The sequence below is a fragment of the Mesitornis unicolor genome, unplaced genomic scaffold (assembly GCF_000695765.1).
Source record: "Mesitornis unicolor isolate BGI_N332 unplaced genomic scaffold, ASM69576v1 scaffold40962, whole genome shotgun sequence".
NCBI lineage: Eukaryota > Metazoa > Chordata > Aves > Mesitornithiformes > Mesitornithidae > Mesitornis > Mesitornis unicolor.
In genome coordinates this window covers 25,493-39,003 of record NW_010167874.1, presented here as the reverse complement: position 1 = coordinate 39,003, position 13,511 = coordinate 25,493, and the positions used below count along the sequence as shown (strand labels likewise).

The following is a 13,511-nucleotide window of genomic DNA, read 5'->3' as shown; positions in this document are numbered from 1 at the left end:
TCTTGGGCCCCTTTACCTTCAAGCAGCTTTTAGAAGAATACCCTTCAACAAAAGCATGCACTCTCGAATATTTGGATTCATGAACTAGTTTACCTGCTGGTCCAAAAGTTTCTGAAGACTTTTCTAAAATCCCGGTTGGATCAGAAATGAGTGAATAGAAGTTCAGCAGTTTATACATATTTTGCCAGCACTCAGCAGAAGGTTCACTCTGTTCTGAAACCGTGATAGAGTCAGAGTCATCCATATGAATAGTCATGTGGTCAACTACATCTTTTGAACCTTTCCTGGACACTTTAGAAGTTCTTCTTTCTGACCTCCCCAAGGAATTCTTGTTTCGAGACTCTTTTTTATTGTTCTCATTATTTGATCTTTTGTTCTTGGTGTTGTTCACTCTGTTACCTCCATTAAGACTTCCTCGAGAGCTTCGGCTGAAATCAGAAGAGCGGAAGTCTCTGTGTTTGCGGGTTTTAAAAGTAGGCGTTGGAGAGGCCGATCCAGCTGTGTATCTGCTAAGTTTGATGTCCGTCTGTGTGGCTTTGATATCATCAATCATTGTGCTGAACTGATGAATGAGACGAACCAGTGCCATATCTACGTGCTGGCTTATAGACTGGCACGAAATTGTAAAATTACAGTGAAAAGTATTATAATAGCGTTTATTCAAGTCGTGAAAAGAAAGGGCGTTGGTGGAGTTATGAGGTGTGCACATGGATTTCTCCATTACAACAGCACTAATACTGAAAGTTTCTAACATCAAAGCAGGTTTGAACTCAAGAGGAGGAAGATTGACAGCTCCTTGCCTAAGGAAAGGAAAGGTACAAGTTAATACTATTTCTCTTTTTATGGCTAGCATGGAGTCAAATACTTTTTACACCATGGTACATCTACTTTACTGAATCCAATCCTTCATTTCCATTAGTTCTAGATATCAAAATGAATTTTTATACTTTCATATTGCATGCTGCTAACACAGTACTCATTCAGTTCCATGTAAACTTTGGCATGCAATCTTTCCATCATAACCTAAAGCTTTGCTGAAGGGGCAGGGGGTGGAATTCAGCATTTACAGTGAAAGTAATAACCTCATTTTAAGGATCAATCACAAAATAGCATTTAAAAGCTTCTCAAATTTCCCCCACAATTATTTACATCAGCTCTCCCCTTCCCCAAACTCCAATTTTCAAAAGTAGCCGAGGTTCAAATACTTAAAATTTCCAAACCATTCCATGAGAAGAAAAAAAAAATCTAACAGGAAAAGAAAACAGATAAGATTAAAAGAATAAACAACTGCTCCTCATTCTATGGAAGCTGTTTAGTATTCTGTGTCTCCACATGAAAAATGTAATTGCTGTTCTTTAACCAATAAAGATCTCACACCGTATCTCACACCATACCTTCGAGCTCGCTTGCTTTTTCTTTCCTTTGCTGTATCTGAATCAACAATATCTGCTCTTAGGCAGTCCAAAGTTCCTGAGAATGAAAGGTACTCTCCGAAGTACATCCTGTAGCAGAGCGGCATTGCATCCTGAGACTGAATTCCGGTGTAACTTAGAAGAGGTTTGAAAACAACCTACAAAACAAAACCCACTGATTTACTTGTTGTCTAGATTATTCCTATATTCTTGCTCCATCATTTGTTGAACTACAATATTTACAATGATAGCTACATAATACAGAACATTTTCAAGTTTTATTGACAGTGCTGTGAGACAAAAGGGGGATAAAAGGAGCAGCTTTATGGACTTTCTGAGTAAAAAGAGTGACTACATAGCAAGGTAGCATCAAATGCTTAGGTACAGGAGCAAGGTTTCTGCAAATTCCCCTCAGTAAAAAGGACTCTGGAGAACTAGATTACTCTCATATATGCTCCAGTATGTTCTTTGAAGTTAGTGACAGAATGAGGGGTAACGGTTCTAAGCTGGAAGAGGGTAGATTTAGACTGGATCTCAGGAAGAAATTCTTTACTGTGAGGGTGATGAGACACTGGCACAGGTTGCCCAGGGAAGCTGTGGATGCCCCCTCCCTGGAAGTGTTCAAGGCCAGGTTGGATGAGGCTTTGGGCAGCCTGGTCTGGTGGAAGGTGTCCCTGCCCATGGCAGGGGGGTTGGACTGGGTGATCTTTAAGGTCCCTTCCAACCCAAACCGTTCTATGATTCCAAGTTATAAAACAATGCCTTATTAATCACCATTCATAAAGCTTGTTGTGGAACACCTCAGAGGTTTCTTATGCCTTTCATCTTCGCATAGGAATGCATAAGAAACATGTACAAGAACAGGGTAACGCTTTCATCATTGTAGTATTTTTTTTAAAGTAGTAACTAGTTTTTCCTTACAAGAACTCCAAAATACATCAGCAAACCACACCTACCTGTGCATCTGCTAGCTGGACTGCAGGAAATCCCTGGTTACCCTCTTCTACACCTGCAATGTCATCCTGACTGGTGCTGTGCTGTGAGTGTGTGCCATCCAGGGTGTTCTGGTCACTAGACAGAACTGTGTTGAAGTCTGAAGCAGAGGGTATTGTAGGAAGATTGGGTGCCACACCTAAAAAATAAATACCCATGGAACACTAACACCACAGCAAATTTTAATGCCACCAACTCTGTTAACTCAGCAAGGTTAATTATATAGAAACACATGCGATACACATAGAAAGTCAGAGTCCTAGGCAGGTCTATAACCTCACAGAAATGACATTCAGGATGAAGAAACAGTCTGATATTGCTGAAACAGGTAATAAATAGAGATAGTCCAATGACTATTTGGAAAGCACAAAAATACTTTATTATTTTTGCCCTCCTTCCCAAAGCCTTTTGTCTGTATTGTATTCTTTAGGATACTTAACACCTGTTTAAATTGAAATAGTTTATAGGCTGAGTTGCCTATACCATCAACAAAAAGCAAAGATTATCCACGGATGCAGATACTTGCTTTTAGCTTTCACTGTGCTATCAGCTCCTGTGTTTTATTAGTCACATGCACGACCCACTAATTAGATCTCTCTCACAGTCATAAAAATGACAACCACTTCCCTGCAGTTGCTCTATTCACAAGCAATCAGACATGCAGCACAAGGGCAAAGCGATGCTGAACTGCCTGCATCTTGAGTCTGGTCTGGACTCAACCTCCACGAGACAGAGCTGCTCTGCAAGTCAAGCTCTGTAAGCCAAGGCTGATTCTTCAGAACTCAAGCTTACAGCACTTATCAGAGAGCCATGACTACACGCCTCCACAGAAAATTGATTTGGATAGATCTGTGTTTGAGTTAAAATCACAAAGTAAATTCAGGAGCTTGTGAACAAACCATTATAGTTTGAGCAGAAAAAAAAATAAAAAATCTTCCGAAAACAAAATTGAAAGCTATACTTCTGCCCTATGATTCTTTCTGCAGAGAAGCACATTCCAGTTTACTGGAGAGCCACACTAGTTAAGCAAGGTGTACATCACAAAGATGTTTTGTAGAATCAGACTATTTGTTCTATATTAAAAACAAATTTAAAACAACTTCTTATTGCCTAAGATTAATATATTATGATTAAAAGAGTGTTAACAGAAAAAACATTCAAATTTAGTATTGGTGAAAATGAAATTATGAATGATGACAGGCTTACAAGAATAATAAATAAGCTGTAATAAATTGTTATATATCTATTTCTTTTAATACACTGAAGACTTTCAGTAACATAGATATTTTTTTCTCTGCATTCCCTTACACCAGTTGACCACTTCCCATCCATGAAGAACTATACTCTCAAAACAGATGTTTATGTTTTGTCTCAAAAAAACAGAAAAAGAGAAAGGATTCCAATGTACAAAATCTTCACTACAAAAACAGTATATGCAAATGAGAGATTAAGAATTACTAACAAAATCCAAGGAACTCTGCAACTGAGGATGATTTTATGGCTTAGCTTTTGGTGGCTACACACGTTTTTGGCAGCTTCACTTACAGTTCCAAATGTAAGAAAAAGCCACATTTTTGGAGGCAGGGTGAGGGAAATGAAAACAACAGTTTTAATCACATTTGTTCATCTTCTGGTTTGTGAGAAGTCCCACAAGTAGTGTTTACATCTGCTGAACTTAAGTCTCTTGCTCAATTACTTTCAGAAAGAATGTGGTAAACATAGGAACAGTCAACCCAAAATCATCTCTTAAATTCAGCTGTAATTAGCAATACCTGTTGGAAGACTATTGTGTCCAGATTTGGTGGCCGGACTTTCTTGCACTACACTTCCTCTGTTGCCAACAGCATTTGACATCCAGTTATAGAAACTCACAGAAGATGGTTCAGACAGCAAAGGATGCTCAGATAACATGTCTGTAGCCACAGTATTTCCTATACAGGTAAGTCAGAAGCTTTAGCATTTGTTGTATCAAAGCCAGCAAGAATCAGGAACACAACGTAATTTTACTGACAATACACATTTACTTTTAAAATAAGCCTAATCCTCAAGGTATACTCCAGTATGTTATGTATCAAACAGTACTACAGGAGCTACCACAGAACTTACACTAAAACACTAATGGATGGTGCACTACAAGTGTATTTGCATTTGTTCATCTCTATCATTAATTAGAGGAAAGGAGTCATTAAGAAACCAAAATACCTTTTTTTCTGAATAATATTTCACCCCCTGACAGCAAAGGAGAGAGTTTTTAGAGAAAATGTGGTATCAAACATATCTGGTTATATCTGTATATAACAGTGCACTTACAGAACATAAAAATTTAAATGTATGCATTTCAAACTTTACAAAGCACATTTGCTTAAAAGATCATTACTAAAAATCTGCAAATTATTATACACAAACCAAGTTACTGGAATGTTAGTTTTAGTCCACTTTATGACCTACTTACAAGGTCATGAAAACATGGCAAATAGAGAATGATCATTTAATTTCCTTATTCATTCAAAGAGACTCTCACTTAAGTAATTGTGTATTATTATATTCAAAAAATAATAAGGCTAAGTAAAAGGAAAATATTTTATTTATTCTGTTAGCTGTCATTTCTTTTCCCAACTTGATGTACTTGCTGTTTGCTTCGAAATGGCATGGTGCAGCGATGTCTAGGAACTGCTATTAAAAACTATGATTCTTATTTGGGAGGAGGTGGGATCTTAAACAGAAATGATAATTCATAGTGAAAATATAGTACCTTCTCTAAATCATTAAAATAAATCAGTCCTTTCTTTCCGTCCCTTTGGCTTGCTTATGCTCCATCATACCTGTTCTTGTTAATGAACTACTTTTAACTGCAGTTGTACTTCTTTGAGGAGTCCCTTCCAAAAGATTATGCAGGCTAGGAAAGCTCCCGGTAAGATAGCTGAGCAGACTTTCCTTTCTCGGACTTTCTTTGACTGCCATTCCAGAACGGCCAACGTGCACTGGTGAATCTGTAGCTGTATCTCCGCTGGTGTAACTTAAGGAATGATACGGATGTATACCCTTGTGAAGAAAACAAAGAAACTGATTAAGTACCGTGTAAATTGCAAAAAGGAAGCAACATTTGGTCTGAATAGGAGATTGGAACACAGTAACTACAAAAATCTCATTCCTACAAACTTTTGGACCAGTAGCACTTCATTGGGGGCAGTTTATATGCCATACAGGTATTGTGCAATAAAGGTACTATTGAATTCTCTACCATTAAAGCAAATGTATGTGTAAAAACAGTTTAAAAAGCCAAACAACAAAAAGCAAAAAGTTTGCAGAAGGAACAGTACATACCACTGAATATAAACCTCCATCTGAAGACCAAATCTCTTCCATCCCTACTATAACAGTAAGTGCAGCTTATGGAGAAGGCAAAGAATGGAAGCCGGGGACTTCTTGCACCAAGAGAAAGGCTCCTGGTCCACCTAAAAGCTTAAAACTATTAAACAGATTCTCTGCTCTCAAAATTGAGGAAGAGCCAGATGTCCTTTCAAGCAAAGCATCTGGACCACTTAACCCTAAACCATGCAGGACCAGGAGGGAGCAGTAAGTGACAGTACTGGGCAACTATCTGCTACAGGGGACAAACGCACCAGCATGTGCTGGGATCCGACCAGCTGGAGAGCAGCTTTGCAGAAAAGGACCTGGGGATCCTGGTGGACACAAAGTCAAATGTGAGGCAGCTATGTGCCCTGGACAGCCTGTCCAGTCTGGGCTGCATTAGGCAGTGAGTTGCCAGCAAGTTGAGGGAAATGATCCTAAACACCCTACTCAGAACTGTGAGGAGTACCTGGAGTACTGTGTCCAGTTGTGGTCTCCCCAGTACAAGAGAGAAATACTGGAGAAAGTGCAATGAATGGCCACTAAGATGATTAAGGGACCACAGCACCACTCATATGAGGAAAGGCTGAATGAGCTGGGACTGTTCACCCTAGAGATGAAAAGGTTCAGGTGGAATCTTGTTAATGTATATAAATACTTCAAGGGATGATCCAAAGAAGACAGAGCCAGATGGTGTCCAGTGACAAGACAAGAGGCAGTGGGCACAAACTGAAACACAAGATTTTCCTCCTGAACATGAGGAAACACTTTTTTACTGTGAGGGTGACTGAGCACTGTCACTGGTTGCCCTGGGAGGTTATGGAGTTTCCATCCCCGGAGATACTCAAAAGTTGTCTGGGCTGGACAAACGGCTCTAGGTAGCCCTGCTTGAGCAGGGGGGATGGACAAGATGACCTACAGAGGTCCCTTTCGATCTCCAACATTCTGTGATTCTGTGAAAAAACACAGCTGAAAAGGAATCAGTTCAAGCCACCAAGCTGCCTAACACAGATCCAGAAGACAACAAATTACTTGGAAAACAAAAAAAACAAAGCCCTCCCAAAACCCACAGACATTCACAGATTCCTTCTGTTCAGAAAGTAGAGATAAAAATAAAGACTTGTAGCTTACTGAACAGCTTATGGAATTAAAAAAAACCAAACCACAATAAATTTACTACAAGTTATTGTAGAGCTTTGTCAATCTTAGATTTTGTATAAAGATAGTTAAATCCTCATTTCTACTTCCATATCTAGATTAGAAGCTAGAAAAGTTAATGTACATCCTTAAATGATGCACAATATATATGAAGTTAATTAGCAAGAACACCAATCAAGAACAGATGCAGAATACACACCAACTGATCAAGTGTCACTTTTATAGGGTAAGGAGCACACTTTACATGTGTTACAATTACTTTTTAGACAAGCATTTATTCATCTGCAGCCTACAGAATTGTTTCTAAACAGACCAGCTACAGACCACTTTCTCGTCAGGCATGATGCTAGAAACTCACCTTGATTTTCAGAACAGAATCGCTGTGGGTGTGTGTCTTGGATAATTTCCTCATGATCTCAGCACCAGTTACAGGCCCAGAAGAGCCACCAGCAGGTGGAGGGCGATTCGCTGTTCCTTCCAAGAGCATTGTATGCTCACTGACAGTAGCTGGGACCAAGCAAACGATTTTGCTCATTTGAATATATATGAGGAACCAAGATTATATGTTATCAGGTACAACTATTTACAAGCAATCAGAAACTTCCTAATTCTGACACACATCTACACCTAACTGTCAAGGGGATTCTAGGGAATTTCAAGACGAATAAGAAAACCTCAGACATAGACCTACTGGAATTCATTTAATAATCAAAGTAAAAATCTTTTTGTCCTTATATCATACAACTGTTGCTCTGTGCTACAGATCCAAAGGAAAGTTGCCAAATTTCACTTTATTTTGCTGGCTCTGGTATGGCTGATAATTTTTTTTTAAATTAAGATGCTTAAATTTACATTAATTGCATCTATAAGTAAATCTACACAAGGTAGCAAAATTGCCACTTCCAAAATTCTTGGTGAAAAACAGAATAATATATGCAGGGGAAAAAAAAACCTAAAATACTTCATTGATTCTAAACAGTCTGTTTCTGCTCTGCTCAACCAAAGAAGATATTTTAGAGGAAGGGGTAAAAATTTCCATCATACTGTATGATTACTTAAAAGTTTCACACAGAAACATCTTTGTTTTTGCTCTCTTTAAGCTGAGAACTGTTCCTTGGCTTTTAACCAAAAGCAGATTCTCCTCCTGATTTTTTTAAATTATTTTTCCTCAATGTTACATAATTATTACTTGAGAAAATAAAGACATAAGCATTGTATTTCTGAGAATGGTAGCACTGTACATAGGTGCTACAAACACAAACCAGTCAACTCAAGACAGCAAAAGAGAGTGCTCCACCAACACGTACTTATTTATGCCCTTCCTGTGGTTCTTAATTAAGTCAGCTCTATATCAAACAGAAAGCTAAATCAGCTGCTTATGTTAAATTGGCAATGTGTTAGCTAGCAACAGAAATTTACCACATATGAAATAGTAAAAATGAGAAAAAAATTATGAAATTCACAAAGAACAAACAAGAAGGTAGGCTTGAGGCTATTTTTGGGAGAGTTTGTAGAATTGCATGTTACAATTTTAAACTAAGATCAGACACTGTAAAACAAAACCCTAAAGCTATAATAAAAATAATTAAATTGATGTATTTTGTGCAGTAAATAACAAGACAAAGCATGTGGAGAAAGAGGAGACTCCCGTTTTGTTTCCTCCCCCTCATTGTCTTTTTCCACAAACAAGTAATAATTATTATAATACTACAATTATAATTGTCACCAGCAGTTTCAAAATGAAGATTATTCTAAAAGAGAAGTATACATGTATCCAAACATTAAAACTAAAGAAGATAAAAGTTCTCTGAGAGGAACTACTTGTCCCTGTGAATTTTTAGGAAGGCCGAAGAACACAAAAATACCTGCATCAAATTCAAACTCTGCTCCATCAGCACTTGTGTCACTCTGAAGACCCCCGCCGTTGTCTAATCCCAGTCCATCCTCATGCTCGTGGCAGGCGTTTGTGGGCAGTTTCACTGGCTGAGTTGGTCTGTGCAAGCTGACTCCTTTGAAGGCTGGGGTCACCACAATGAACTTCATCCATTGCCTTGCTAAGGCAACGAGACCCTTCTTTAAGGTTACTAAGGCAGGAAGGCCATCACTCTTAACAAAAATAAATAAAAAATTATAAATGCCTACCACAGCATTTTAAAGCAAACCAGGACAAAAAAAGTCAGAACTCCCTTAAATCTTTGTGCTCAAGAGGCTTGTGACAAAAACATGTTGGCACCACACAATGTCCATTTAGATATAAGAAGCAATAGTGGTAAGAGACAAAAATTATAGCTTCATTGAACACAGTAAACACATTCCTTTGCATGACCTGAGGATCTAGCCCAAGGTATAAAGAATAATCAACAGCAAACAGGTTTATTAAATATGAAACTAAAATTACTTAGTAATTATAATGCTTTGAACTATGGACTAGAATTCGCAGCAGCACGCGATTGACTGTAGAAACAGAACTGAAATTAAAAAGATGAGGTTTTTTAATTGTTGGTAAGCAGTAAATAAATTTGAGCCAAGAAAAGTACGGATTGTTTTGATTACATCACTAAATTGTGCTAAAGAAAAGAAAAGCTTCTCATTTTGACCACAGATCACACACAGTGCTATTTCTGATCACTGGGCAATCCAGCTGTATACGTTAAAAAACCACACTGTTCAAATCTGACAGCCGTGGAACTGGATTATGAAAATGACACAAAATCAGGAAGAAACACTCCTGCTTATGCTTAATATGTTTGTTCAAACAATTATTACCATTGCAATCAAGACATTTACATCCTAAAGCCACCAAGAAAAAGATTAGATTCTTAAGCCTTAAAGTTTCCACAGTTCTAGCTCTTTTCTTAAACTGTCAGCATTATCTAAGTATTTCTAAAAGACATGAAAACTAGTTCTGAGGAGAGTTTGGAATAAGCTAATCGGTGCATGGACTTGCATTAATGATTGAGATTTGTTCAATTTTAAAACTAAATATGCAAATTTTTATTACTTCGCTGTTGTCTTTAAGAAAAATGAAATCTGATTAAAAGGCCATTAACAATTTTAAAGATGTGCCTTTTTGTTTTATGATTTCTCAGGTATTTACTAATAAAATAGCTCAGTAAAAATTATGCATATACACAGGCTATAACAAAAACAGCAGATCCAAAAGAAAATGAAACAAGAGAAGCCATATCCACTTACCAATTTAAGCATATATACAAGTTTGGGTTATATTTTCATGTTTGTTAACTTTCCTTAAACCGTTACCTAATTTCAGACATTAGAAGTGGTACATTTGAAACTAATACAATGAGTTATTTCCAGTTGTACAGGGTCACTCACCATGGTAGCATCCTCAATAATGGAGTAATTTGCATGATGAAGGTAGTGGTGCAATATATTACATAGTAAACAAGAAGGATTTTCTTGTAAGAAACGAGCCACTTTGGTAAGCCTGTTGTACTTGCTTCTCAGAGGAAAGTGCACACTTTTATTCTAGATTAAAACACAACAATTTTTCACATATGATCATACTTGCAAACAGAACACAGGCATGAACGACAAGATTTCACCTGATACCATAAACTTCTAACCCCATTTTGAATTTCTCCAGCAAATATTTGCCACATGAATACCTACCTTATTTTAAAAAAAATGGTAAGTGAAAAATTAATGCTTGATGCTTATTTTTATTTATAAGAAGTAATAAAATAAAAGGCTGGATTCAAATTCCAGGCTTTGCAAAGTTACTTCTGGACTAATAGCCACATACGCACAGCAAGCTGAGATTTGCAAAGGAACTGTTTATTCCCAGCTAAAGAAAAAACAGACACTTTTCTGATTTGGTTTAATGCTAGGAAAAAAGAGTAGGAAAATAAATAGGAAGGGAGGTAGCAATAAGAGACTGCTTCAAAGGATGATTTTTAAGTACAGTAGAAAACGAGTTTGGCGCTAAACACGTCAGTCCAATGATGCCAGACGGGATCTCAACCACGGGCATCACTTCACCATCTTCCCACCAGATGGTGCTACGGAAAAGATCCGCAGAAAACTGCCTACACACAAGAAAGCTCCTTAGCAAATCAAAGCAACACCAAATTTGCTCTACTGATGCCAGTTGTTAAGAAAATTAATTCTGTTTTGTGCTTCTCGCTATAATGTTTCACTCTCACTAAGCTTGTCCTCCCTTCCTCTAACAAGTGGGTTCAATAACAGGTGCACAGAAGCTCACGTCTTCTCTCAAAGGATACCCCAAATAGTTTTAGACTTCCCTATTTCATAAAATACACCAGATGCTACAGACATATTTCTTACTTTCCAGTTATTTCTCCTGGAGGTGCACTTATGTTAGAACTGTAAGTCTTCCTCACTAGTAATAGCTGAATTTTTTTCCACTGAAATTTAGATGCTGTACAAAAGGCACAGGTACTCTTGTGACCACTTCTGGAAGTACAGAGTCATAAGAGGTGCTGCAAGTTTGTCAGTGAAAATATCCAGAACCCAGATCAAATATATATACATTGTTCTATTCTGATTTGCTTATTGATTTTATAAAGGTCATTTACCTCTAAAGCTTCTGTCATAATGCAACCCATAACAGCACAAATTCGCAGGGTTCCTTCAGTTTCTAGTTTATTTAATGACGATTTCACTTGATCAATGGGAACTAGCCAAGCACCAACTGCAGGTGTTGCAGTACTCAAGAGGTTCAGCTGCCTAATGAGAAAAAATAAAAAGAATTATGTATTCACATTCAGCAGCAGCAATTAGCAAGATTTTCTAATGCTATTATGAATTACGTTCAAATAGTTAGAATGTGACAGAACAAAGTTACAAAGTAAAAAACACAGACATTGCCCAGAACATGAAAACTGCCATAAAGTACCTAAGGCAGGTTTTTTATTTCATCCGCCCTTACTACTGCTACTCCTTCCTTTTACCATTTGTATTCCCTACTGAAATCATACAGTTTAAAGTTTTCTTCACTAGCTGAATCCCACGTTAACTGTTACACAATACGTCATGAAGGACTTTTGCTCAAGGGCTATGTCAAGAACATCAGGAAAAACACAAAGAGTATTTTTCACTTCATAGCTATATATACTGAGCTTAAACTATTGACGATAGGAATACTGGGCTGCTTCTACAAACGCTGTATGAGAAACTATCTTAGAAAGTTTTACCGTAAACATTATAGTGCAATGGTAGTAAGATCATGGGTTAAGCATCAGGTTGAAGACCAAAACCACTGAGTGATTCTCTTCTCTCGCATCTCTCCTCAAAACTAATATTGCCCTGCCCTCCTGCACCTTCCTCCCTCATACATCTCATTCTCACTGAAAGATTTTTGTTGTTTATTTTTTTCCTTTTTCTTTTCTTCTTTTAATCAATACCCAACTAAAAATTTTCTAACAACACTTCCATATAAATCACAACAATAAAAAACTGAAGCAAGAGTTACTGTGATATATGTAAAATCCAAGATTCTCATTTCCAGAGAAGCTTCAAAAACTATTGAAATTACATTCAGAATCTACCAAATACAACTGTAATTTACCAAAGCAGAATTGTCATTTTCATTCTTCGAAATCAGGTAAAATTATACCTTGAAAATATATGGGCTGGAGAGCGCACATTGGTGGGGGCTGCAAAACTAAACCAAATTTCTTTGATTGTTAGCTTCATGCTGCAAGAGTCAGGAGGAGGAGGCATCAAGGGTATATCTTTTTTCAAATCATCAGATTCAACCCCTTCATCCTTAAAAAAAAATTAATCAAAGTCAAAAGATAAATTGTTTTCCAAAGTGATTACACTGAAAGGCACTAACATACCATACCGCACACTGCTCACAAGAAATAGTTCCATATGCACTTAGGCGAAGAAAAATAAGCTAATGCTGTCTGCCAATTCTCCCGCAACCAAGAGACCTTGCAGAAAGCTGAACATTTAGTGAGCAGACAGTATGAATTCAGTTGACACAACAACACATCTGTTAAATTATGTATTTTTTATGTTAATCACTTTAAAAAAAATCAACCAAACAAAAAATCCCCAAACAACCCAACACCAATCATTTCAACATAGTATGTACATACCTGCTCATCTGAAACTGAGTTTCCATTAATATCCGAAGAGGGACTTATTCTATCACAAGGAAGGTTATCGTCAGACACATCAGTATTATAACCACTACCAGTTGGAGAATCTGAAGAGTTATTTGATGCAAGCAATCCACCTCTCTCTGTAGCACCTGATTTACCCATGACTCCAAACGAATTATACAATACTGCTCCAGATTGTCTTCCTCCTATAAAAGCATACACATCAATGTTTGTAAAAGTTTGCCATGCATAAACTTCTGTAAGTTATGTCCCAAATGTTTCCAAGAGGAAAAATACATATGATTTTGGTTGACCAAGATGCGTTACCATTTTACATAATTAATCCCTACAATTTTTATTCAACATTTTAACAGGTAGTTGTAGAGCTTCTGATAAATTTGTTCCAAGTAGATGAAGACTACTCACATGAAGATATTTTTAAACACTGTTCCCTGCAAAGAACAACTTGAATGACAGAAAATATATGGTTTTTTTCTTTTTG

At 37.2% G+C, this 13,511-nt stretch overlaps 1 protein-coding gene across 1 annotated transcript in view; it reads right to left on the bottom strand.

The window, feature by feature from the left end:
* Window positions 1-16: 16 nt before the first annotated feature.
* Window positions 17-13,511, bottom strand: part of LOC104536269 (uncharacterized protein KIAA1109-like) — a gene marked incomplete at both ends in the record, with an annotated part of 37,067 nt that continues 23,572 nt past the window's right edge. The window contains 11 exons of the mRNA XM_010178832.1: window positions 17-800; window positions 1,395-1,570; window positions 2,369-2,544; window positions 4,178-4,336; window positions 5,228-5,447; window positions 7,273-7,421; window positions 8,780-9,020; window positions 10,251-10,403; window positions 11,474-11,624; window positions 12,514-12,665; window positions 13,004-13,215. Coding sequence (XP_010177134.1) covers window positions 17-800; window positions 1,395-1,570; window positions 2,369-2,544; window positions 4,178-4,336; window positions 5,228-5,447; window positions 7,273-7,421; window positions 8,780-9,020; window positions 10,251-10,403; window positions 11,474-11,624; window positions 12,514-12,665; window positions 13,004-13,215 — 2,573 coding nt within the window. The remainder of the gene's footprint in view (window positions 801-1,394; window positions 1,571-2,368; window positions 2,545-4,177; window positions 4,337-5,227; window positions 5,448-7,272; window positions 7,422-8,779; window positions 9,021-10,250; window positions 10,404-11,473; window positions 11,625-12,513; window positions 12,666-13,003; window positions 13,216-13,511) is intronic.